We start from the raw sequence: 27,134 nt of genomic DNA, 5'->3' as shown, positions 1-27,134 counted from the left end.
CGGCCAGCCAATCACTGTAATGCCCACAAACAACATGGCTGCGGCATTCCAGTGACTGGCTGGCAATCCCTGCATGTTCATTGGCTCTGTAAAGAGCGCCAAACGTGCAGGGCGGAGACCCGAGCTCCCGCCCGAGTAACCCGGAAATGCTCGGTGCTCGCCGAACATCCCGAGTAGTGAGATGCTCGGGCGAGTACCGAGCAGTGTCGAGCATGCTCGCTCAGCACTAATCAGTGCCCATCAGACTCACTGAACCACTAGTGACTTACAGAGACCATTACACTAAAGGGGATCTACCGAAGTAGACAGTGTTACGAGGAGCGGCCTATTGCACTCACGCGCTCCTTAAAGTGAACACAACGGTGTATAATTCAATAACTGGGTTTAGAGTCGTTTTGTTAAGTTTGTAAGCTGCTGTGCTGCATCACCAATAGGCCACCCCTGGCGTCCATTTGATTGTTTCAGTTTTCCAGGTAAATACTCAGTAGTCGCAGTAGGCGGGTGCACAACTAGGTAAATTATAGTAACGTAGTCAACATTTCCGTGACTACTAAGTGACGCAGCACAGTGGTCCCATAACACAGTGCCTTCCTGAGAGCAACCATAACACAGTGCCTTCCTGAGAGCAACCATAACACAGTGCCTTCCTGAGAGCAAGCATAACACAGTGCCTTCCTGAGAGCAACCATAACACAGTGTCTTCCAAAGAGTACCTATGACACAGTGCCTTCCTCAAGGAGCTCAGAGACAGAACCCCAAGATCACTGTGGCTGAGCTCCAGAGATGCAGTAGGGAGATGGGAGAAAGTTCCACAAAGTCAACTGCAGCCATTTACCAAATGGCTGCAATGAAACAAAGAGTGAAAAATTTAAAGGGGTCTGAATACTTTCCTCACCCACTACCTTTTTCAGTTGTTGCGTCACATTCCCTCACAGTGAAGTTACAGTCCCTTAGTCATCCCATATGTGACACTCATCTTCAGAGTCTAGGATCAGCTTTCACCCTATTTTGATTTGTCTATTTTTGTGACCATTTGGATGGCTCTCCTCACCTACTCTGTCACATGCATGCTTCGTATACTGGCATAGCCGTTTATGCTCCCCTGCTCCATGGCATACCTCTTCCTTCTAATAGCGGTACCTATGCAAGTGGTCAGGTCTCCTCACATGGGATAAATATCACTGACTGCTACTCAGGCTGGAGCAACTTTATGATTCTCTGTGGCCTTCAGAAAACATAGGGTGATATACCTTAATAAGAAGTACTTACTCACCCCCACTTGCCAGCTAACTAAAGTGCAGGTATGTTTCATTGCTGTACAGCTTCTCCTCCATCTGCACTGCCACTCACCTTTCCATATTGTGTAACATACATTCACGTTGCACATCTGTCAAAATTTGTTACATCACATAACACAATAAATGTAATAAAATATACATTCATATGGCCATACTGTCTTTTACTTAAGTGAAAATGGATAATAGTATCTAGAAATAACACTTTGAAATAACAGTTTGCTTGCAGCGCACAACACATTATAATATTACATGACATTCTATAAGAGTACTTATTAAGCATTAATATCATATTTGTAGCACAATAACATAACGTAAGTCATCAGCTGGTATTTCCACCCGAATTAGGTCAATGTTAGCCCAAAGCAATTAATAAACAATATAGCAGTCCTGGAAACATTTATCTCCGGATGATCAGCCATACATCTCCAGTCTCTTCTGGTCAGTAGGACTACAAGGAACAACCTGCATGAAGACAATTGAGGAGGAACATTTAATGTGGCTTCCAATACGAATATCATACTACAGTAGTCTTATAAGTCAGCAAATTATGATTAATCAAGTTTTATTGAATTTAGAAATACAACAGTCTACAAGGAAGAACTCCATCTAAACATATGAGCTTTAATCCATAGACATAATGTATGTAAGAGAAATTGTGTGAATAAACTGCTATATAGCAGATACATGGACCAGATGTTAACTCACACAACTGGATTAGTAAGCAAATTATATTCAACCCTATAGGGTATTTGTGTGAAGCTGGCAAAGGATTAAAGGGGTTGTCTGGGCATAGGTATCTGATGACCTATCCAGGATTTAGATAATCAATAGCAGATTGGTTTGGGTTCGACACCCGGTCAGCTGTTTTTTCCTTCAGCGGCAATGGGCTGTAAACACTTTGTATGGAACTGATCAGCGCAGTTCCATTCAGAGTGTAGCAGCCGCTGCTAGCAATTGCAGCACAGCTTCTCTGCTGCTACACTCTGATCGGAGCTGATCCTTTAAAAATGTTTCCATCCTGCCAACACTAGAATATAAATCAGCTGATCGGTGGGTGTGCCAGGTGTCGGATCCCCACCTATCCTATCCGGACAATCCCTTTTAGGTTTTTCGATGGCTATGGAGAGTCAGTGTGCTTGTGTTTTACAAAGATGAAAGCTGAGCCACTAGACTGTTGAAGAAGCCATCATTAACCCAAAATAAGGCTGGTACTCATTGGCCACATGGGCTTTCTGATACTGAAGCCCAATGTAAGATCTATAACAGGACTCCCCTTTATCATGTACTTTTTATACTATCAGTTTTGCCTTATGTGGCAGAGAGACTACAGGGCCTCTCACGTGTGACTACTGCCTTTGCGCCATCTAAAGCATCTGATCAGCAGAATATAGAGGTTGTAGCACTTACTGCAGGACCATAGTCCAAAGACCTTAGTGCTTTCCTATTAGTATAATGCCTTGGACTTGGGGCTATGCTAGTAAACATATTGAGCAGGTCCCTCAAAAATTAAAGTGGTTATTGAAACACCTAAAATATTTCAAAAACTGCTTAGAATACTGTGAAGAATATGGGGGGGATTTAATGTCATGCCAATCAACTGTATCATATCCAGTCCAAGATTACTATCCTGCTTTAGCATATGTAGCTGTAACAGGACACCTGGCTCAGCAGGTGGTCCGTCTCCTCAGCTTCAAAGGGAAAAACTCCCACTCCCACTTAACTTGTACCAAGGCCTTCATGACAGGATGACCAGTGTGGAACCCATGTTGTGTAACTGCTTCATTCTAATTTCTCAGATGAGGATTTCACAAGGAGATTTAATGAGAATATGTAGTTATCATACATCTGACGCGCCCCCTGGGCCATATTCTTTAGGGGGAATATCCGGAGCCGGATCAGATGGGAGTTGTAGTCTTCCGAGTGGCTGTGACCCGGTCCGTGCCCAGGGTGTCAAACTCAGTTGTATGTGGCAGTCCTACAGATGTTATTAAGTTCTTTATTGTCGACTACGCCACCCGTTGTATTGCGGTCACTATGGCCGCCGCTGCAGCAGGGTCCGCTGAGGCTGATGGTATTGGTGCAGCTTTTGGTGGTATAACCCCCAACGGGTGGGGTATAGCCTCAGGGGGTCAGGTGCAGAGGATGGGGGTTGTGGTGGTGCAGCGTAGATGTAAAATGAAGACGGAGTCGGGTTGTGCAGTTTAGGGTATTTACTCACTGCTGATGTTCCGGTCACTCCAGCTTCAAGTGACCACCCGAGCCGTGCTGCGTCCACCAGGTCCTGGATTCAGCCAACCCCCAAGCAAGTCCGGAGCGTGACCCTGAGCTCTCCTTCTGTCCTTTCCTCTGGCCGTCCCCACTAGTGATCCACCTAGGTCCAGCTCCCTCGGGCCTTCTGTTGGGAGACCCTTGGCCTTGGGTTCCCTGACCCTCCACGTGGTATGCCTTCGGGGTGGATGTGGTGGGTGGCCGTGGCAGACGCTGCCCACGGCCTCCGGTCTCTGGCTAGGGTGTGCTTTTGCCCCCACCAGTTTGGGATCCGGTACCCTATTGCCGACTCTTCACCCGGGGATTGAATTTGGGTTCTCAGAGTCCTTTCTTCTTCCCTCTCTGGGTCTTTCCTTCTCTGCTCCACTCTCTCTCTCTGCAGGCTCATCTGGACCTCTGCTTCTTACTCTGACAGACTGACTCCTCTGCAAAGACTGACTGACTGACCCTGTTCTTTGATGGTGCCCACCTTATATACACCCTCTATGTGTGAGCTCAGGCGACCAGCACCCAATGAGCTCCTATCTTTACCCAGGCTGCTCCCCCTATCTGCCCCTACACTACTTGGGATGTTCCACCCCCCTCCCACTCCAGCCAGGAACAGACTCGGTCGTACCTGCACATTTCTAAGTGGGAGTACCGTTGGTCTGTTCCTCGGAAATGGGATGTGTGTAGTGCATGCAGCCTACCGAGCTCAGTTCCACACTCCATCCTTACCCGGGAGTGGAATATCACACCTCTGGGTTGAGGTGCAATACCCCTGTAGCAGCCGAATCCTCAGGGTGCTACATTCCCCCCTGGTAAATCACAGCACGTCCTCGGGCTGTAAGAACAAAACACCATAAAACATACAAATTTTTGCATGAACATATAAAACATATAAAACAACATATATTAGCAGCATTATAAAACTTTTCATATAAAACATTCTCGTCGCCTCTGCTCCTCCTCCGGTCACTGTGCAACGTGTGACCGGGTAAAGTGCGACAGTCTTTTCTTGAAAAATGGTTTTCCTATAAAACCGGTAGGGGGCGCTTTAGGACGCGCAACTATATACAGGGATTATGGCCGCTCTCAGTCCTCGGCCAGGTATTGGGGAGGAATGACCGCTCTCAGTCCTCGGTCCGTGGGATTTAGGGGTTAAACGGGTAAACAGTTCAATTCTCTGGTCCCAACGGGGACTACATTAGCAACTGTAACAGTTCACTGTGCCCCGACGGGCAACTATATACAGCTTGTACTCTGCTGTACTTAACGACGGCGTCCTCCTGCTCTTTCTTTATGGTTACCTTTGGCTTCAGACCCGTCCGGGCACGTATGCTGGGCGAACAGGTCCTCTCCCAGATGCGGCACTCTTGGTCTTATGGGCGCGGTGGTGTTAGCGCCCGGGTTGCCCGGGCCTTGCGGCCAGGCCTGGGGTATCTGGAAGGTAAAGGGCACCGTAAGGACGGCGGCGCCCTGGGCTACTTGGCCCTGCGACCAGGCCGGGGGCTCCGCGGAGGTAGGGGGCGCTGTTGGTATTGCGGCGCCCGGGGGTACTAGGCCTTGCGACCAGGCTGGTGGTACTTCCTGCTTGGTCACGCTCGGGGTCGAGGCGTGTGACGTCACAGGGGTCGCGGCTCCCGTTTGAGGCCTAGTCTGCGGCGGTGACGTTGCAGCGACGGGCACGGCAGGATAGACTTCGGGCTCTGCGACGGGGAGCTGGGGCAGGTACGCGGTTTCCCGGTTTGGGGTATAGACGTCCCCTTTACCTGCCTCCACTCGTTTGGCTCCCTTCTCGGCGCCGTCTCCGGCCTTCAGTCCTCCTGCGCCATCCTCAGAGGCGGTCTGTTTCCTCGTCTCGGGTGGCGTGCTCCTCTGACAGGTCTCGGTCTGCTGGGCCATCTCACGGCTCCACTCCGCCAACGTCTCTCGCTGCACCCGGGCCATCCTCCTTGCGAGGCCCTCCAGAGCGGTCTGTGCACACTCCCGGTCTCGGGGAAGCTGTGCTAGGACCTCCACTAGGCCTAGTGGGGTCGTTGTTTCCAGCAGGCTCCTGACCAACGGGTCGGTGCTGCTCTGCTCTCCTACAGTTGTCTCCAGCAGGCTCCTGGCCAGCGGGCCGGTGCTGCTCTGCTCTCCCTCCTCTGTTTCTAGCAGGCTCCTGGCCAACGGGCCGGTGCTGCTCTGCTTTCTCGCCATCTCCAGGTAAGCTCCTCCGATATTCTTCTCCAGGCTTCTTGCCTCCGGGTGCGCTCGCTCCAGACTGCTCCAGGCGACACCCATCTTTGTTCTCTCCTTTCGTCTCCTCCCCCTTCGAGGGCGGTCCCGGGGCCACTTGGTGACTGTCAGCTCCAGGGGCTGTTCTTTCACGCTCACAGACACCTCTAGCATCACAGTCTCTGTTGGTGGGGGCGGTTTCCAGTTTTGGCGCCATTTTCGGTCCTGGCCCACGATGGGAGGTGGCTTCCTGCCACCCTCTGGCACGCCCATAATGGCGTCCGCTCTTCCAAGGCGGGAAACCTTTGGAAATGGCGGGAATCGCTTCCCAGTGGCGGGAAACTCTGCAGATGGCGGGAAAACGCTGTTAATGGCGGACAACCGGCGGGAATCGATCTGTGATGGAGTCCGATGGCGGGGACCCTCCGGAACCGGCAGGAGACTTCTTTTTGAGGTAAACTTGCACTTTTCTTCAGGCACGCAGTACCCGGTTGTTGTGGGCACGTAATCCTGCCGACTACGCCAAAGTTGACGCGCCCCCTGGGCCATATTCTTTAGGGGGAATATCCGGAGCTGGATCAGATGGGAGTTGTAGTCTTCCGAGTGGCTGTGACCCGGTCCGTGCCCAGGGTGTCAAACTCAGTTGTATGTGGCAGTCCTACAGATGTTATTAAGTTCTTTATTGTCGACTACGCCACCCGTTGTATTGCGGTCACTATGGCCGCCGCTGCAGCAGGGTCCGCTGAGGCTGATGGTATTGGTGCAGCTTTTGGTGGTATAACCCCCAACGGGTGGGGTATAGCCTCAGGGGGTCAGGTGCAGAGGATGGGGGTTGTGGTGGTGCAGCGTAGATGTAAAATGAAGACGGAGTCGGGTTGTGCAGTTTAGGGTATTTACTCACTGCTGATGTTCCGGTCACTCCAGCTTCAAGTGACCACCCGAGCCGTGCTGCGTCCACCAGGTCCTGGATTCAGCCAACCCCCAAGCAAGTCCGGAGCGTGACCCTGAGCTCTCCTTCTGTCCTTTCCTCTGGCCGTCCCCACTAGTGATCCACCTAGGTCCAGCTCCCTCGGGCCTTCTGTTGGGAGACCCTTGGCCTTGGGTTCCCTGACCCTCCACGTGGTATGCCTTCGGGGTGGATGTGGTGGGTGGCCGTGGCAGACGCTGCCCACGGCCTCCGGTCTCTGGCTAGGGTGTGCTTTTGCCCCCACCAGTTTGGGATCCGGTACCCTATTGCCGACTCTTCACCCGGGGATTGAATTTGGGTTCTCAGAGTCCTTTCTTCTTCCCTCTCTGGGTCTTTCCTTCTCTGCTCCACTCTCTCTCTCTGCAGGCTCATCTGGACCTCTGCTTCTTACTCTGACAGACTGACTCCTCTGCAAAGACTGACTGACTGACCCTGTTCTTTGATGGTGCCCACCTTATATACACCCTCTATGTGTGAGCTCAGGCGACCAGCACCCAATGAGCTCCTATCTTTACCCAGGCTGCTCCCCCTATCTGCCCCTACACTACTTGGGATGTTCCACCCCCCTCCCACTCCAGCCAGGAACAGACTCGGTCGTACCTGCACATTTCTAAGTGGGAGTACCGTTGGTCTGTTCCTCGGAAATGGGATGTGTGTAGTGCATGCAGCCTACCGAGCTCAGTTCCACACTCCATCCTTACCCGGGAGTGGAATATCACACCTCTGGGTTGAGGTGCAATACCCCTGTAGCAGCCGAATCCTCAGGGTGCTACACATCCTAGATGTACTGGTTACATTTTCAAGATCTTCGGAATGGGCTGAAAGCCTGCCAGGGTCTCGATCCACTCTAGCACCCAGGGCGGGGAGATACACAAAACAGCTAATAGAAGCCAGGCAGCAAAGCCGTGTTTGGTCTCCAAGCGTAATAGGGGCTCGGATCAGATGGCGCCAAAACCGCCGCCCTATGACCTTCTGTTGGGAAGTTATGATCCATCAAAGGTTTTGAAGTTTCTTCTACAACAACCGAGGGGAGAAGTGATCAGGATCATCCGGTGGGTGGAAAAGGGTGTGTCTCTTCTTCTCATACCTGCTTGTCGATTGTTTCTGTTAATGGATCGGGCTTATATCTAAGTAGGAACTGGTGGCAGTCCTACCAGGCTGGTGAGACTCTATTTCACTGGTGATAGTGAAAGGTGCCTCTCAACCTATAAGGTTTGTGAGCGAGCGTTATGCCACACCAGCCCTCTTTCAGTCCTCGTGCCTCTCTGCGGCCATGTGGACAGAGGGTGTCTGTGTAAAACTGTGCCAAGCTGACCTTAAGTGTCCCCAGAGGGTGCGGACTGTCATATTGGTGGAAGTGGGAAGACCATACCTCATGATCCCTCCAATGTAATAGTGATGTCAGGCAAGGCTGTGAGGTGTGGTTCATCACAAATACGATCAAATATTTCCCCACCATTCTGTTCTTCCTGCTTTATCAATGACAAGATGAAACAGACAAGTGAGTGCTGCAGCCAATCACTGAGATCACAGCGCAACGCTGCAGCACCAAGAAGAGAGACGGGAAGCTCTAGAATAGGAGCAGCAGTGGATCGTAGAGTGATTATTACTTTGATTATTTTATAGCATTTTATGTGGTCTTTTAAACATTTTGGGTGAGTGGACAACCCCTTGAACTACATCATGGCTTCTACGATTACGCGCACAGCATGGCCACCAGTATGGCTGTATCAACAACACATTGAGCGTCATTCTGGATCTGAAAAATAATCCAGCGTTCAGTGCTATTTTGCCGTCAACATGACATAAACCCAATAGTTATTCGGTTATATAATTTCTCCCAGATATAAAAAGATCCAGGTGTAATCCAGATGTAAAGGAAATTAGACTTACATTTATAAATGAGAAGAAACAATGGGGGAAGAAGGAAGATTAATATCCCCCGAATTATGTTTCCAATTGAAGCTGTTTTCTGTGCTGCGACATCGAGTGAATTTGTTACTACCTGTATTCAGAAAGAATTTAGGGAAATCTGTCAGTAGGATCAGCCCTCCTAAGCTAAAGTTGAATAAAACAATATCTTGATATCTGCGATCATGTATAAATAAATACTAATACATGTGCTATTACTATTCATTTATTTACTTACTATAGGGTATTAGGTGTTCTCTATTAAAAGGCCACAGTGTGAACATGCTCCTACACATTGCACATATACCAACTTATGCTCCGGCTCATTTTTTTGGTTTTGTTGTAGGTTCTTGTACTTTGTACAGGCGAGTAGCCCCCCTTTCTGAGCTAAGAATTTCATTATGGGCAGGTGTCTGCACTGTTGTGCCCCTGTTCTGCTCTGTCCTTATGTATATTGAGGTCGGCTGACACAAGGTAAGGTTTTAATACTAGGAATAGGACCTTCCTGATTGGGTACACCTTATCGTGGTGGGATGGCATTTACTCTTTTTTGACCAAAATAGTGTTAACTACCGTAAGTACCCTATGTTATTTATATGTACTATTACAATTTACTTTTTTACTTACTATAAGGTGTATGTTCATTTCGTTTTTATCTTAGGTTTTGTCTGTTAAATGGCCACAGTGTAAACTTTTTCCTACACTTTGCATGTATACCAACTTGTGCTCCGGCTCATTTCTTAGGTTTTGCTCCAGAGCTTATTGTAAACTACCAGTGTGAGGCAGGGGAAAACCTTACCAGTGTGAGACATGTAAATCAGGAGAGCATACTGCCAGTCATTACATGTCTCACACTGGCTATGTGACACCCCAGGGGTCTGGTTGCCACAGTAATAGAGATATTATGTCTGAGAGCAAGTGGGAGGTTTCTCTGGTCAGGATCCCTAAGCATGCAACACGGTCCGCCCAGACCTGGGAGGGGAGGAATCTGCCCTTTTAAACTGGGTCTGGGGCGGGATTAGAGAGTCAGAGTCTGGAGAGGGAAAGTAAGATCAGGAGCTCTGGAGGAGCAGTAGCAGAAGTCCAGGGGCTGGAGCTGAGCAGAGTTCGCCCTGGACGAAGATACTAAAGCCGGACACAGGAGTCCGAGGCTGTGGGGACTGATATTCACCCAGCAGCAGAAACCAGCCGGCAGGGGATTCCAGGTCCTCTGGCCATAGAAGCCCGGAGGCTCAGTCACAGAGAAGGGACCAGCGCCGCCATCCAGGAGCGGAGGCTAACAGAAGGCCCCAAGTCACCAGCCATACGGGTGAGCACCACACGGTATACTCAGGGACGTGGGCTACTTGTAACCGCTGACAGCAAGGTAGCCAGGAAGAGTGCAGATAAACGGGGAGGCCTACAACTCCACCTGGCCAGGGGAACTCCTGCTTGCTCGCAGACTGACCAGGCCCCTTATACTAGCCAGTACTCCCGGGAGGGTCTGCCTTGTACCATCAGTAAAGACCCTGAACTGCACCACACGTCTCTGTGATTCCTTGCCGCACCAGCACCATTAGTACTGGGACGCTCACACCATCACTCCCATCATCTTCCACCTTAGCTGCCCTGAGGCAATACTTCTCCCGTGGGGAGTTATCCCATACTCGGCTGCGCAACCAACATCAGCCTCAGCGGTCGGCAGCGCAGCGGCGGTCCCCACTGACCACAATCCACGGGTGGCGTAGTCGGACACTTATTACAACATTTAGACTGCCACTGGTTTGACCGCCCTGGGCACGGACCGGGTCACCGCCACGGAGAACTACAACCCCCAGCGATCCGGCTCCGGGTATTCCCCCTGCACAGCAGCAGCAGCACAGGCCCAGGGGGCGCGTCAACTTTGGCGTAGTCGGCAGGATTTCGTGCCCGCAACCACCGGGTACTGCGTGCCTGAAAAAGACTTTTATACTTACCTGTGGTGAAGTTTCCCGCCGTCCGGAGTCGTTTCCCGCCATCCGGAGCCGATTCCCGCCATCAGACGCCATCTTGGACCGTTTCCCGCCGTCTTCTGCCTTCTTCCCGCCATCCGCAGCTGCTTCCCGCCTTCGGACGCCATCTTCGGGACGCCGCACGGGAAGAAGAGGGGCGAGATCCGAAGCTCCGCCCCACGCTCTGACGCTGCGCAAGGTCCTGGAAGGGAGGAAGAGCGACGCTGACGTCATCGGAGCGCGACGCCAGGTCCTCAACCCCGACGATCGACTGCGGAGCCGCGACCTACGGACGAAGAGCATCACAAGGTAGGCCACGGTCCACTAGGGGGGAGGAGGATGCCGGATACCGAGGGGAGCTCCACTGCCACAGCCACCGCCAGCGCAACCGCTGCAGCAGTCATGCCATTCACCATGCCCTATATCCCAGGGGCAACCTGGCTACCCCAGTACTCAGGGGAGTCACATACTCTAAATGACTTTAGAGAAAGACTGGATAGCCTCTTCCAGGTGTACCCCCTCACAGAAGAGCAAAAAGTGAGCATCCTGGTGGCCCAATTAATCGGGGCAGCCCAAAGGGAGGTAAAGTCCTGGCCACCTGGGAGGAAGAGGACTGTCAGAGACATACTAACCTGGCTGAAAGACACATTTGATACCCGCACCTCAGCCGAAATAAAACTGAGATTTTATGGGTGCAAACAACGGGCACATGAGAGTATAAGAGACTATGCTCTAAACCTACAAGAGGCCCTGAGAGCCATTAAGCAGGCAGACCCTGACAGCGTGGGAAATGAAGATAAGCTGTTGACTGAACAATTTATTGAGGGTCTACTGTGCAATGCCCACCGAACCCAGTTGCGGGCAAGGGCCTTACAGGACCCTGACCTGAACTTTGCACAGTTCAAGGACAGAGCCATCCGGGTGCTCCGAGAACCGGCACCAGGTGGCGCTGTGACCCACAGGCGCCCTGCTATCACTTACCACCAGGAGACGGCGCCCTTGTCTGCAGGGCCTGTGGGAGCTGATGCGCAGGCTTTAAACAGTGACCCGGCTACAGACCTGCACCATCAGGTCCAAGAGCTGACTAAGAGCGTTGCCGCGCTAACCAGAACTGTGCAGTCTTTACAGGTCTCTTCTCCAGGAAAGATCCAGCTGGCATCCGGACCGGAGGACGTCCCATGGCGCCGACTGAGGAGGACCCCACCGGCCAGAGGAAGACCCAGCGACAGATACAACGAGGACGGACGACCCATCTGCCGCCGCTGCAATCAACCCGGACATGTAGCAAGGTACTGTCATTTAAACGGGCACAACCTGGGGTAGAGGGCCAACCCCCAGGCATAAGACCATCAGGCCCATCAAACTGGCGTGGTAAATACGTAGGGGGACGTCCAATCTTGCCTGTGGTACTGGATGGCATTCCTATGAGTGCCCTACTAGACACTGGGTCACAGGTGACCACCATCCCGTACGTGCTCTTTAAACAGTACTGGAATGACTCGGACATAACCCGCTACCCAGATGACGACCTGAGTATCATCGCCAGCAATGGTCAGCCCGTGCCTCAGGTGGGATTCAAAGAGGTGACCATTAAGATCGGTAAAGTCGAACTGGCGGCACAAGGACTGATAATAGTGGACATAGACCGTCATGAGAGTCACCCTAGAATAACCTTGGGAACTAATGTGATTGAAAATTGTCTTGCAGAGGTGATTCTCATTTTACAGCAGGTTGCCAAGAACGCCAGTTCCGGCCAGCAGTGTGTGCTCCAAAAAGAGATCCGGGCACTGATGAAGCGGCAACAGGTGGAACTATCTGGTGGTGAGATAGGTAGCGTGAGAATGTGTGACCCGTTCCCTATTGCCATGCCCCCAAAAAGTGAGATGATGATTTGGTGTCGGGCAGCTATTGGTCTAAGAGGTAGAGACTACCAAGCAATGGTAGAACCCGTCTACTCAGACAGTAGGCCCACCATTTTGACAGCACGGGGGGTGGTCGATGTACGCCATGGGAGGGTGCCCGTTCGCATCATAAATATTGGGGAGAGAGAAGTACACCTGCCCCGGTATGCCACGCTAGCCAAATTGTTCACCATAAACCAGAATTCTGTACAGGCCGTGGAACTCTTGCCTCCATCTCAACCAGAGGAAGGTAACGGCTCTAAGAGACCAATGCAGGACTGGTGTCAGCAACTACATTTGGGTACTGACTCCACTCCCTCACACCAGAAACAGGGAGTCTATCGGGTGGTTCAAGAGTATGAGAGAGTGTTCAGCAAACACCCGTTAGACTTCGGGCGAGTAAAGGGGGTAGAACACCACATCCCCACGGGAGACCATCCTCCCATAAAGGAAAGATACCGACCCGTACCCCCGGCACACTACCAACACGCCAAGGGGATGCTTAGAGACATGAAGGAGGCTGGGGTAATCAGGGACAGCTGTAGCCCCTGGGCAGCTCCACTAGTCTTAGTGAAAAAGAAAGACAACACCATGAGGATGTGTGTAGACTACAGGAAGGTCAACCGTATCACACACAAAGATGCGTACCCGTTACCAAGGATAGAAGAGTCCTTAGCTGCATTAAAATCTGCTAACTTCTTCTCTACTTTGGATCTCACTAGCGGGTACTGGCAGGTTCCTGTAGCAGAGGCGGACCGGGAGAAGACCGCATTCACCACCCCGATGGGTCTCAGTGAATTTAACTGTATGCCGTTCGGGCTCTGCAACGCACCAGGAACCTTCCAACGGTTGATGGAATGCTGTCTGGGACACCGGAACTTCGAGACGGTCCTGTTATACCTGGACGATGTCATCGTCTATTCCAAGACCTACGAGGACCACCTGAAACACCTGGCAGAAGTGTTTGAAGCTCTGGCAAACTACGGTCTAAAGGTGAAACCCTCCAAGTGTCACCTCCTGAAACCAAAGGTGCAGTACCTGGGACACGCGGTGAGTGCTGACGGAGTGGCTCCCGACCCTGATAAGATCACCGTAATTAAGGACTGGCCAAGACCCTCCAGCATAAAGGAAGTGCGGCAGTTCCTCGGGTTGGTAGGCTACTACCGAAGATTCATTCCCGGTTTCACCAAAATGGCAGCCCCTATGCAGGACCTCCTGATAGGTCAATCTCGGAAAGCCAAAAACCAGAAGCCGCCCTTCAGGTGGGAAAAGCTGGAAGAGGAGTCCTTTTGCCAGCTGAAGATGGCCCTCACGGGGGATGAAATCCTGGCATATCCAGACTACAGCCAGCCCTTTATCCTCCACACGGACGCAAGCAACATCGGGCTAGGAGCCGTACTGTCCCAGATCCAGCAAGGGAAAGAACGGGTAATCGCTTACGCCAGCCGAAAGCTACGGCCCACGGAGAGGAACCCTGAGAATTATAGCTCATTCAAGCTGGAGTTCCTGGCAGTAGTGTGGGCAGTGACCGAACGTTTCAAGCATTACCTTGCCTCCTCCAAATTCACCGTGTACACGGATAACAACCCGTTGACACACCTGGACACTGCAAGGCTCGGTGCCCTGGAACAGAGATGGATGGCCCGCCTGTCCAACTTTGAATTCACCATCAAATACCGGGCAGGACGATCAAATTCCAACGCGGATGCCCTGTCTAGAATGCCGAACTTACCGGACGTAGGGGAAGATCCAGAAGATCTGGAAGAAGTTGAGCTCCCTGCGTTCCACCGTCATGGGATTACCCTGTATTCCCACCGTGTGAAGGACAGGCGCTCCGTGATGTTCAATCCCTTGCCCCACTACAACTGGGCGGAGACGCAAGACAGTGATCCCGCAGTCCATTTGGTAAAGGAAATGCTGACCCAGGCCGATGCCCGTCTTGACCCAGATGCTCCAGAGGAGACCAAGCAACTGTGGAAGGAGAAAAGTAAGTTGTTCCTCTACAGGGAGAAGCTGTGCCGGAGAATGGTTAACTCTCGAACGCATGAGTTGACCTGGCAGGTAGTGGTCCCAAGACGAGACGCGGCTATGGTTCTGGAGGCATACCACAACGGAGCAGGGCATTTCGGATGGAAGAAGCTGGAGTTCTTGTTGCGTGAACTGTTCTACTGGGTAGGCATGAGAGGAGCCATCGAGAGGTGGTGCAGAGACTGTGGCCCGTGCCACCTGAGAAGAAAAGACCGTGCCAGCCAGAAGACTCCCCTGCAGCCCATCATCACCAGACAGCCACTGGAACTGGTAGCCCTGGACCATGTGAAACTGGCTCCAAGCAGATCTGGGTATGTCTACGCCCTCACAATCGTAGATCATTACTCCCGGTTCCTAGTGGTGGTCCCGGTCAAGGACTTAACGGCTCAAACAGCAGCTAGAGCCTTCCAGCAGCACTTCTGCCGTCCACACGGGTACCCGGACCAAGTGTTGACAGACCAAGGACCAGCCTTCGAAGCGGAGGTCTTCCAGGAGTTCTGCAACCTGTATGGCTGCAAGAAGATAAGAACAACGCCCTATCACCCTCAAACCAATGGACTCTGCGAGAAGATGAACCAGGTGGTGATAGATCTGCTAAAAACATTGCCCCTGGAAGAACGCAGTCTGTGGCCTGAGAAACTGCCCGATCTGGTGGACCTATATAACCACATCCCTGTAGGTTCCACCAACTGTACCCCGGCTTACCTAATGAGAGCAAGACCTGGTAAGCTGCCTATTGACCTGGATATGGGAGTCCTGACGCCTGAGGACACCTCGCCAGAGGCAGACTGGGATACAGAACGGCAGCAGCAGTATCGGAAAGTGCAGGAGAGCGTCGAGCGAAGTCTGTCTCAAGCTAGAGAAAGGCAAGAGAAGGCTTATAACCAGTATGCTCCCGCTGTTCCCCTGGTACCTGGAGAGCAGGTCTTGAAGAGGAAGAGGCGGCTCCACAAGTTGGACGACCAGTGGGAGAAGGACCCATACACCGTACTGCCATCAAGCCATGAGAACCCAAAAATCTGCGTAATCAGTAAGGATGGAGGAGAAACCACAGCCATTGTCTCCAGAGACCACCTGAAGAAGTGTCCCGAGCAGCTGCAAAGCCCTGAAGAAGATCAAGAAAACCCTCAACCCGCAGAGGAAAGGGAAGAAATGATCAGTACCGTACTCGGAGACTTCCCCCGGTCTTGGACACAAGTAAACGGCGCTGTCGTGGTACCCGTCCTCACCTTTCTCCAGCCAGCCCCGCAAGTGCCTACAGAGGAACCGGTAGAGCTGGAAGAGCAGCCGGCCCAAGAGGCAGAAGAGTCCACACCAGCAGTACAGGAGGATCAACCCTCTGCTAGTAGTGAGCCTGCTGTGCCCCTAGTGAGCCAAAGAGTGCGCAGAAAGCTGCCCAGCTTGCCCATAACACCTCCTACACCCTGTAGTGCAGAACCAGTTAGTGAGCTCCGTAGGTCCACTAGGGTCACTAGAGGTCAGATGCCCGCTCGCTGGAGAATCTAAACCAATGCACTGTAAAGTTGACTGTTTATTGAAAAATGTTTATGGTTTATGTTTGTTGCCTGTTACTAATTATGTTTCTCAGTTACCCTGCAGATTTATTTGGACTAACAGGTTATGGACACTGGATAACCGGAAGAGTTTTGTAGATAGTTGCACCTTGGTGCCCCTTGCGAAGACGGTCGCGGAAGAGAAAACCTGTCTGGCGTGGCCTACTTGCGGCCCAAAGTAGCTAGCTCCAGCCTTGCAGCCACGCCCAAGGACAACGCAAGGGGTTTGCTTTGGACAGGTCCCCTATTCTGTGCCAAGACTTCGCCTTGTTGGGTGACATGGACACCCCCTTTGTTTCATAAACTTCACCTTGGGTGATATGGACACCCGGTCACGGAAACGCCGTGACCTCTACAGACTAAAGCTTCTTGTAAATATATTGTCTTGTTATTGTTATACCTTGTATTTATGTTTCTTCAAAAATGTGTTTAGTCCCGGAGTACTAAAATTTACTAAGGGGGAATGTGACACCCCAGGGGTCTGGTTGCCACAGTAATAGAGATATTATGTCTGAGAGCAAGTGGGAGGTTTCTCTGGTCAGGATCCCTAAGCATGCAACACGGTCCGCCCAGACCTGGGAGGGGAGGAATCTGCCCTTTTAAACTGGGTCTGGGGCGGGATTATAGAGTCAGAGTCTGGAGAGGGAAAGTAAGATCAGGAGCTCTGGAGGAGCAGTAGCAGAAGTCCAGGGGCTGGAGCTGAGCAGAGTTCGCCCTGGACGAAGATACTAAAGCCGGACACAGGAGTCCGAGGCTGTGGGGACTGATATTCACCCAGCAGCAGAAACCAGCCGGCAGGGGATTCCAGGTCCTCTGGCCATAGAAGCCCGGAGGCTCAGTCACAGAGAAGGGACCAGCGCCGCCATCCAGGAGCGGAGGCTAACAGAAGGCCCCAAGTCACCAGCCATACGGGTGAGCACCACACGGTATACTCAGGGACGTGGGCTACTTGTAACCGCTGACAGCAAGGTAGCCAGGAAGAGTGCAGATAAACGGGGAGGCCTACAACTCCACCTGGCCAGGGGAACTCCTGCTTGCTCGCAGACTGACCAGGCCCCTTATACTAGCCAGTACTCCCGGGAGGGTCTGCCTTGTACCATCAGTAAAGACCCTGAACTGCACCACACGTCTCTGTGATTCCTTGCCGCACCAGCACCATTAGTACTGGGACGCTCACACCATCACTCCCATCATCTTCCACCTTAGCTGCCCTGAGGCAATACTTCTCCCGTGGGGAGTTATCCCATACTCGGCTGCGCAACCAACATCAGCCTCAGCGGTCGGCAGCGCAGCGGCGGTCCCCACTGACCGCAATCCACGGGTGGCGTAGTCGGACACTTATTACAACATTTAGACTGCCACTGGTTTGACCGCCCTGGGCACGGACCGGGTCACCGCCACGGAGAACTACAACCCCCAGCGATCCGGCTCCGGGTATTCCCCCTGCACAGCAGCAGCAGCACAGGCCCAGGGGGCGCGTCAGTAACTCCCCCTCTCACTTAAAATAAGAAGTCACAAAGGTATACGCTACTCTATACTGTAAGGTGCTCAGATAGGAAACCTACTCCATTCACAATGTAAAAGATAGGATCCGGCACTTATATGATGGAAGACGAACACATATTTTATTTAGGAATCATAATCCAATATAAGTAACGTTTCGATCTGTAACCTAGACATTCATCAGATGGTATTGTTAGGGAGATATGTAAAGATGGCACAATATAGATAAGAGTAGCAGCCCAATGAGTGTGTGTTCTTCTTGCATCATATGACTGCTGGATCCTATCTTTTTCATTTAAAACAAGCTGCGGAGGCAGATTCTCAGGGAGATCTATGTTCCGCCCATAGATCCTAATAGCTCATTTACATATTAAGAAAAACGTGGATTTCTCTGGAATAAGATATTGGATCTCTGATATGAAGGTATCATTTTATTCAGCTTCCTATGACCTACATGCCCATATAAACGGCTTAGGAGATAGATCCTACTGACAGATTTTCTTTAAAGAAATTCAAACTATGAAGATAGGTGAACATAAACATAAAAGAAGGAAGGGAGGGAGGAAGGAAAGAAAGAATGAAGGAAGGAAGGAAATATGAGATCACCTTCACTTCTTTTGTACTGGAGTTGGTGGTTGTCTTGGGAATAGTTGGTTGGATTGTCTTTGTTCTGAGTGTAGTGAGGGCTCTAACTTTAGGAATATCAAAAATTATACACATGAGAGCAGAATAAAATTATAGGGAAGGAAGGAAGAAAGGAAGTATAAAAGGAAGGAAGGAAGGATTACCCTCACTTTTGTTGTACTGGAGTCGGTGATTGTCTTGGATTTGACAGTAGGGAATTCTCTAACCTCAGGATCTGAAAGAGAAAGCTTAGTTTGATCTTCAATACAAGACACAATTACAGAACATCATAATCTCACTACCTCCAAATGACGTCAGCCCAGATCTCTGCATCCTGAATAGAAAATCACTGACACACATCACTGTACAACTAGGGTAGATTTGCTGCTCAATATTTTAGGAAATAACCATGATGAAAACGACACAATATAACTTTTTCCACACAGAGTTTTTTTTTTTTAAAGAAAAAAAAATAACGTTTTTCAAGTGGAAACCACTTCAAGAAGTGGTCTTCTTTTTGGGGAGTGTTTAAGAAGAGTTTTCCTGAAGTGGTTTGGAAGAATTTTAGAAGTGTTTTTTTTTTTTTCCTGAAGCTTTTTTACAGTCTTCTGATTGGACAGCGCGTAGTTTGTAGTGGATTCCATCAGGATCCGCTTAAAAAAAATGACATGCACTTTCTTTTTTTCCACCAGGTTGTTTTCAAAATCTTTTCAGGACAAACAAAGCTAAAGAAAAACTCAGTATATGAACAACATAGAAATTAATAAGAAGAGTTTTCCTAGAGTTTTTGAAGATAATTTTAAACTCTGTTCGAAAATAGCTGAAAAGTTCTCACCTGCTGTTATCTTGACTTCCACTGTATAGTGACCATTAAAAAATGAGTTCATGCAGCAGTAGTACGTCCCTTCATCCTGTTTAGTGACCCCAGTGATGGTCAGGGACACGTTCCCCTGACTAATGTTCCCCAGTAGCTGATATCTTTCAGATTTCCACCAGGTCACTTTTTGGCCATCAGTCCTGATGATCGCATTATCACACTCAAAAAATGAACATCCACCTCGTTCCCAGCATATGGCATCTGTAGAAGTACAGGGTAAGGTCAATCTGCCATTCACTGATCCTGTGACAACTCCTCCTGATGTAGCCTCCACTGCCAGGAAAAGAGGAATACACATTTTTTTTATCTCAGTTTTTACTTAAAAACACTAATGAAGTTCGATTTTTATAGCAATTCACCAAAATATACACTACGGCCCCAATTAATTATTTTTTTAAAGTCACCTTTTCTTTTTGTCTTTTCGTACTCATTGCTGTTTTTTTGCGCCAAATTCTTCTATAAGGCTTAGGCGGTTCTTGAATTCTTTGCAATATGAAAAATGCTCTAAATTTTTGTCTTTAACATGTTGTGTGAATTTTTAGAATAAAAAAGTCACGTTTTTCTAAAATGATGCAATATTTTGTGGACATTGATGTCACATATTCGCAAAACAATCGAAATACAAAAGAATAATAATCTGAAACACCAAAGGAGGTACTCAGCGTAAAATGAAACAATCCAGTGAAAGGTCCCCTTTAATTAATGTTACATTGTGATGTATTTTAAAGGAGACTGCGCAATCTCTGCTCAGCAAGTGCACTGTCAATCAACAAAACAGTCACAGTGTGAACATGCCACAAAGGAAAATGCAAGCTTCTTAAATGCTAAGAGTGAGTATGTGTTTTTTTTGTACTTTATATGGAGCATTTAAGTTTTGGACAAGCTCTTTAATCCTTTAAAGCAACAGGTGTTAAAAAGAGCCGGAACAGCAATAAGGAAATTATTTAAAGTGCTCCATTGTCTAGAGCAGTGTTTCCCAAACTCCAGTCCTCACGGCCCCACCAGGTCACGTTTTCAGGATTTCCATAGTGTTGCACAGATGAGAGAATTCCTGATGCCTTGATGATACTTCCATCACCTGTGTAACACTAAAGCCCCCGTCTCACATAGCGAGATTGCTAGCGAGATCGCTGCTGTGTCACGGTTTTGGTGACGCAACATCGACCTCACCAGCGCTATGTGTGACACTTTGCAGCGATCAGGCCCCTGCTGTGAGGTCGCTGATCGCTGCAAAGTGTCCTGGACCATTTTTTGGTCGTTACCTTCCCGCTGGTCAGCACACATCGCTGTGTGTGACCAGCGGGAGCAGCGATCAGGCTGGTAACCATGCTAAACATCGGGTTACTAGGGGCACACGGGCACTTAGTAATCCGCTGTTTATCATGGTTACGAGCCTGCTAAAGTGAGCGGTAACCTCCCGCTCACCGTAGCAGAGTGGTAACAATGATAAACAATGGGTTACTAGGTGCTCGTGTGTAGAGATGAGCGTTGTTCGACTTGAACTGTTCGCCAATCTCAAATTCGAGCTGTTTTGGGCGGTGTTCGAGCCGTTCGGCGAACACGAACGATTTGAGAAAAATTCGGCTGTTCGAGGTTATGTTCGATAACTGTTCGTGCACCAAAATCATAACTGGATTTTTTCTCAGTAATGATGAAAATTAATGTTAATACGCAGTTTGAGTGTACAGCGGGGTGGGGGGAGGGGCAGGGGATGGATCTCTGCAGGAATAATGAAGATCTCCATTTTTTTTTCTCTTTCCCGCATTTGCAGTGGGGAGGTGCAATCTGTCAGCCTATCAGCAGCGCACACACCGAGCGAAGTGCTTTTTTTCACACAAGCAAGGGCATGTGTCATTGGCAGTGTATGTCACATGTCCTTGCCCTATAAGACCAAGCCATTTTCCCCGTCGCCACCATTTTCTCACTGCTGCAGCTGCGTGTTAGACGGCACCGCTGTTGCTGTGTGCGCTATACCTTGTTAATTTCAAGCCAATTTTCGCACAAATCTACAGATAGCTTGGGAGTAGGGAATAGTTGTGATTGCAGTCCTTTTAAGGACTAGGTTACAGCATTTCCTACGACTTTTATCAGGCAGGTCTGTGCTCTTAAATAGATAGATTGTGGGAGTAAAGACTAATTGTAATTGCAGTCCTTTTCAGGACTAGGTTACATCAGTTCCTATCAGTTTTTGCCAGGCAGGTCTGTGCCAGTGCTGTGCAAGTTTTTTTCACAGCATTTGGCTGAATCTAGCAAAGCTAATCCTTTTTGGCCTATTGCAGAGTGTGTTAGTCAGTGGAGTAGCCTATCTGTGTTGCAAGATATACCACCTGTGTATAGAATACCAATTTTTTTACTGCACCTAGTGAAGTAAAATCTTTTGGGCATAGCATCATTCTATTAGTCCATCTATACTGACCTCCATCAGGTTGCAAATTGAATATAATTTTTTTCAGCATCTAGCTCTGAAAAAATATTTGGGCTTCTAGCAGTGTGTGGGACTTGTTCTATTAGTCCATCTATACTGACCTCCATCAGGTTGCAAACTGAATATAATTTTTTTCTGCATCTAGCTCTGAAAAAATATTTGGCCTTCTAGCAGTGTGTGGGACTTGTTCTATTAGTCCATCTATACTGACCTCCATCACGCTGCAAATTCAAAATAATTTTTTGTCTGCATCTAGCTCTGAAAAAATATTTGGCCTTCTAGCAGTGTGTGGGACTTTCTCTATTAGTCCATCTATACTGACCTCCATCAGGTTGCAAATTAAAAATAATTTTTATCTGCATCTAGCTCTGAAAAAATATTTGGCCTTCTAGCAGTGTGTGGGACTTTCTCTATTAGTCCATCTATACTGACCTCCATCAGGTTGCAAATTAAAAATATTTTTTTGTCTGCATCTAGCTCTGAAAAAATTTTTGGCCTTCTAGCAGTGTGTGGGACTTTCTCTATTAGTCCATCTATACTGACCTCCATCAGGTTGCAAATTAAAAATAATTTTTTGTCTGCATCTAGCTCTGAAAAAATATTTGGCCTTCTAGCACTGTGTGGGACTTTCTCTATTAGTCCATCTATACTGACCTCCATCAGGCTGCAAATTAAAAATAATTTTTATCTGCATCTACCTCTGAAAAAATATTTGGCCTTCTAGCTGTGTGTGGGACTTGTTCTATTAGTCCATCTATACTGACGTCCATCAGGTTGCAAACTGAATATAATTTTTTTCTGCATCTAGCTCTGAAAAAATATTTGGTCTTCTAGCAGTGTGTGGAACTTTCTCTATTAGTCCATCTATACTGACCTCCATCAGGTTGCAAATTAAAAATAATTTATATCTGCATCTAGCTCTGAAAAAATATTTGGCCTTCTAGCAGTGTGTGGGACTTTCTCTATTAGTCCATCTATACTGACCTCCATCAGGTTGCAAACTGAATATATATTTTTTCTGCATCTACCTCTGAAAAAATATTGGGCTTCTAGCTGTGTGTGGGACTTGTTCTATTAATCCATCTATACAGACCTCCATCAGGTTGCAAACTGAATATAATTTTTTTCTGCATCTACCTCTGAAAAAATATTTGGGCTTCTAGCTGTGTGTGGGACTTGTTCTATTAGTCCATCTATACTGACCTCCATCAGGTTGCAAACTGAATATAATTTTTTTCTGCATCTACCTCTGAAAAAATATTTGGGCTTCTAGCTGTGTGTAGGACTTGTTCTATTAGTCCATCTATACTGACCTCCATCAGGTTGCAAACTGAATACAATTTTTTTCTGCATCTACCTCTGAAAAAATATTTGGGCTTCTAGCTGTGTGTGGGACTTGTTCTATTAGTCCATCTATACTGACCTCCATCAGGTTGCAAATTGAATATAATTTTTTTCTGCATCTAACCCAGCCAATAGTTTTGGCCTAATACCACAGTTTGGCCAATCAGCTCTGCTCGGTTCCCATCCATTGTTTTTTTGTGCAAACAACTCCAGAGTTGTGAATTAGTTAACCACCAAAATGAGTGGAAAAAGGCCTGCTGCTGGTGGAAAGGGGAATAGGCGTGTTGGGAAGGGGAAAAAAGGTTGTGTCCGTGGGGTAGGTGTTAAAGCAACAGTAACATCTGCAGAAGAAAGACCATCTTCCAGCCAAACTAAAATGTCTACTTCTTTTAGCGGACAATGTGATAAGATCCCTTTCTTACGGCCACGCCAATCGCTACAAATTCCAGATGAGGCACAAAAACAGCAGGTGCTTCAACGGATATCAAGTGCTCCTTTAAGTGGGCTCTCCTCCACATCAACTTCAACATCACAAATACTCCAGTCCTCAAAGGTGTCACCCCAATCGCACTTGCTTCCTCACAGCTCCCAAATCTCCAGCTGCCCGTCTGAGTATGAGGTAGAACAGATGGTTGAGTCTGCAGAGCTGTTTACTCATACTATAGCCTGGGAATCAGAGGTCGACTCCAGCGCTTCTGTGAATCCAGACGAGGAAATGATCTGCACTGATGCCCAGAATCTTTATGAGTCAGATCCAGGACCAGACGCAGAAGGTTCTGACCATAATGTAGACCCTCATTCCCAAACTGTAACTCCTGTTGGTGGAGACAATGAGGAAGACGATGATGAGACTCAAATACCTGATTGGAGCGACAACTTTAGTTTTTTGTCAGGGCAGGAACAGGTTGGCTCTGAGGACGACGGGTGTGATAACGCACAGGGTGATGATGATGAGGTTGGAGATCCCACTTACTGTCAACCCACAGTCAGCCAAGAGATGAGGTCAGCAGAGGAGGTGGAGGAAGATGCTAGTGACGACGAGGTCAGGTTGCGCCTTCCTGGACAGAGACGTAGTACTGGAAGCACGTCAACAACTGCATCCTCAAACACAACTCTGCCTCTCACCACAAGTCGTGGTGGCTCTTCAGGTCACATGGGTGCTAAGCCTTGCATAGCCTGGGCATTTTTTCAGATCGATAAAGATGACCCAACTCGTGTTATCTGTAACATTTGTCAGCAAAAGCTAAGTAGAGGCCAAAAAATACATAGTTTGAGTACTTCATGCATGAACCGGCACATGGACATGAAGCATAAGTTGCAGTGGGAAGCTCAGTGTGCTACAATGCGGCCTAGCCGGCCGGGCCAACCACCGTCTGCCATATCTTGTGCATCCGCGGCCTCTTCATCCTCTGTGACTGGGGGGACAGCAGTCACACCTGTTTTGGGGCACAGACCTGCCACCTCTTTACCCGCAACAGCCAGCGTGATTGGCAGGTCATCATTTTCTTTGGAGGTGGTAACACCAGCTGGTGTTGAGCGCTGTCCGACATCGATAGCACCACCTTTGGATCAAGGCAACCTAACATGTCCGCCTGCATCTTTCTCACAGACCGGCAGTTTGCCGGGGACACCCTTATCAACCCCGTCTAAGCACAATAACCAGCCCTCGGTCCCTCAGATGTGGACAAGTAAACGACCATTTCCTCCTAGCCATGAGAAAGCTAAGAGGTTGAATTTCACCATCTGCAAGCTCTTGGCTACAGAAATGCTGCCTTTCCGCCTGGTGGACACAGAGGATTTTCGAGACCTTATGTCCGTCGCAGTGCCCCAGTACCAGATGCCCAGTTGGCACTACTTCTCAAAGAAAGGTGTGCCTGCGCTCCACCAGCATGTCGCACACAACATCACCGCTTCTTTGAGAAACTCTGTGTGTGACAGGGTGCATTTCACCACAGACACTTGGACGAGTAGGCATGGACAGGGGCGTTACATGTCGCTGACTGGGCACTGGGTAACTATGGTGACAGCAGGACAAGGGGCTGCTGTCCAAGTCTTGCCGTCCCCACGAGTTGTGCGTCAATCCTCTTTATGTCAAAGTTCCTCCACTGCTTCTGCCTCCTCAACCTCCTCTCGGTCTTCCACCTGCACCCAAAGCCTGTCTGGTCATGCCACAAGCTTTCTAACTGCGCAGAAGGGATCCTGCACACCTCCTTACTATGCTGGCAGTAGGGCTCAACGTCATCAGGCGGTTTTTACTTTGAAATGTCTGGGAAATGTGAGTCACACAGCTGAGGAGTTGTGGTCAGCTCTGGAGAACCAATTTCATGAATGGTTGTCTCCACTGGACCTGAAACCAGGGAAGGCCGTGTGCGAAAATGCTGCAAACCTGGGTGCGGCCCTTCGCCGGGGCAATGTCACACACGTCCCTTTATGGCTCACGTGTTGAACCTGGTTGTCCAGCATTTTTTAGCCCACTATCCCAGACTAGATGGCCTTCTGCGTAGTGAATCTCACAGTTCCAACTTGCCAACCGTGGGACCGTCAAGTGTTCAGCACTCAAACCGTAACAGAACCACAGTATCTGCTGGTAACATCAATTTTGCGGAATCATTTCACCACTTTTTTAGCCCATCGTTTGCAAGGCCACAGGAGACAAGAAGTCTGACACATAGTCAACGCATAGAGACGATGGTACAGGAGTATCTTCAAGTAAACATTGAAGCCATGACTGTGTCACTGGACCCTTGCTCTTTTTGGGCTTCCAATCTGGATAACTGGACGGAGCTAGCCACTTACGCCTTGGAGATCTAGTCATGCCCCGCAGCCAGCGTTCTGTCTGAACGTGTGTTGAGCGCTGCTGGTGGTGTGCTGACAGATAAGCGCACGCGGCTCTCCACTGATAATGTAGACAGACTCACGTTCATAAAGATGAACAAATCATGGATCCGAAATGACTTTTCTACCCCTGTGTCATCCTGGGGAGAGTAAAAGCTTGATGATTGGTTAAAATCACCCTACCAACCATTTTAAGCTTTCAAATTACTAATCATGTTTATCTGTATCTTGGCTGGAAAATAATTTGGGCTTTGTAGCAGTGTGCAGCACTGATTCTATTAGGCCATCTATAATAAGCTCCACCAGATTTAAAATTACTAATCATGTTTATCTGTATCTTGACTGGAAAATAATTTGGGCTTTGTAGCAGTGTGCAGCACTGATCCTATTAGGCCATCTATACTAAGCTCCACCAGATTTAAAATTAATAATAATTTTTAGCTGCATCTAGCCCGGAAAATAATTTTGGGGCTCCGAGATGCGCAAGACACATAAGTGCCTTCTTGCTGCACTACCTGCAACGTGACCCTCATATTGTCAGAATTCGAAGTAATCATGACTACTGGGTTGCCACACTCTTAGATCCCCCAAACTTTTCGATCAACCTTTTCATTTTAATAAAGACCAAAAAAATGGTCATTTTTGAAATTATAAGCATTAGCAGGTTATTAGAAACTGAAATCAAACAGTTTTCAACTCAAAACTTTATTCTAGGTGATGTTACATTTTCACATAGGACCCCTTGTTCGAAAGGAGCTTCTGAACTCTCTCGTCCATTGAATTTGTCAGGTTTTGGATGGTTTCTGCTTCAATTGTTTTGCATGAGGACAGAATACCCTCCCAGAGCTGTTGCTTAGATGTAAACTGCCTCCCGCCATCATAGACACTCCTTTTGATGATGCTCCAGAGGTTCTGAATGGGGTAGAGGTCAGGGGAGCATGGGGGTCACACCATAAGTTTGTCCCCTTTTATGCCCATATCAGCCAGAGATGCAGATGTTTTATGTGCAGCATGAGATGGTGCATTATCATGCAAAAAAATGATCTTGCTGTGAAATACACGGTTCTTTTTCTTGAACCATGGCAGGAAGTGCTGTTTGAGAAAATCCACATACATTATGGAGTTCATCTTTAGCGCCTTCAGGGATCCTAAAGGGGCCGACAATCTCTCTCCCCATGATTCCAGCCCAAAACATTACTCCACCTTCTCCTTGTTGGCGCTGTAGCCGTGTTTGCGTGGGGTGTCCATCAACCAGCCATCCTCCACTCCATCCATCTGGACCATCGAGCGCTGCACGGCACTCATCCGTGAACAAAACAGTTTTGAAATCAGTCTTCATGTAATGTTTGGCCCACTGGAGCCGTTTCTGCTTGTGTGAAGTGGATAGAGGAGGTCAACAGGATGGCGTATGCACAGCTGCAAACCTCTGAA

The 27,134-nt window shown here is 48.9% G+C and overlaps 1 protein-coding gene across 1 annotated transcript in view; it reads right to left on the bottom strand.

Annotated features, from left to right (window-relative positions):
• Positions 1 to 954: 954 nt before the first annotated feature.
• LOC141164186 (hepatitis A virus cellular receptor 1 homolog) overlaps positions 955 to 27,134 on the bottom strand; it is a 71,096-nt gene continuing 44,916 nt past the window's right edge. The window contains exons 3-6 of the mRNA XM_073649321.1: positions 19,058 to 19,372; positions 18,387 to 18,457; positions 8,626 to 8,737; positions 955 to 1,760 (exon numbers count right to left, since the gene is read on the bottom strand). Of these exons, the coding sequence (XP_073505422.1) occupies positions 1,747 to 1,760; positions 8,626 to 8,737; positions 18,387 to 18,457; positions 19,058 to 19,372 (512 nt within the window). The 3' untranslated portion in view covers positions 955 to 1,746. The remainder of the gene's footprint in view (positions 1,761 to 8,625; positions 8,738 to 18,386; positions 18,458 to 19,057; positions 19,373 to 27,134) is intronic.

Source organism: Phyllobates terribilis, unplaced genomic scaffold (genome assembly GCF_046119375.1).
Source record: "Phyllobates terribilis strain yellow unplaced genomic scaffold, ASM4611937v1 Scaffold_10__3_contigs__length_209671492, whole genome shotgun sequence".
Taxonomy (NCBI): domain Eukaryota; kingdom Metazoa; phylum Chordata; class Amphibia; order Anura; family Dendrobatidae; genus Phyllobates; species Phyllobates terribilis.
Note: the sequence above shows the minus strand (reverse complement) of the source record. Positions and strands in the feature narration are given on the sequence as shown.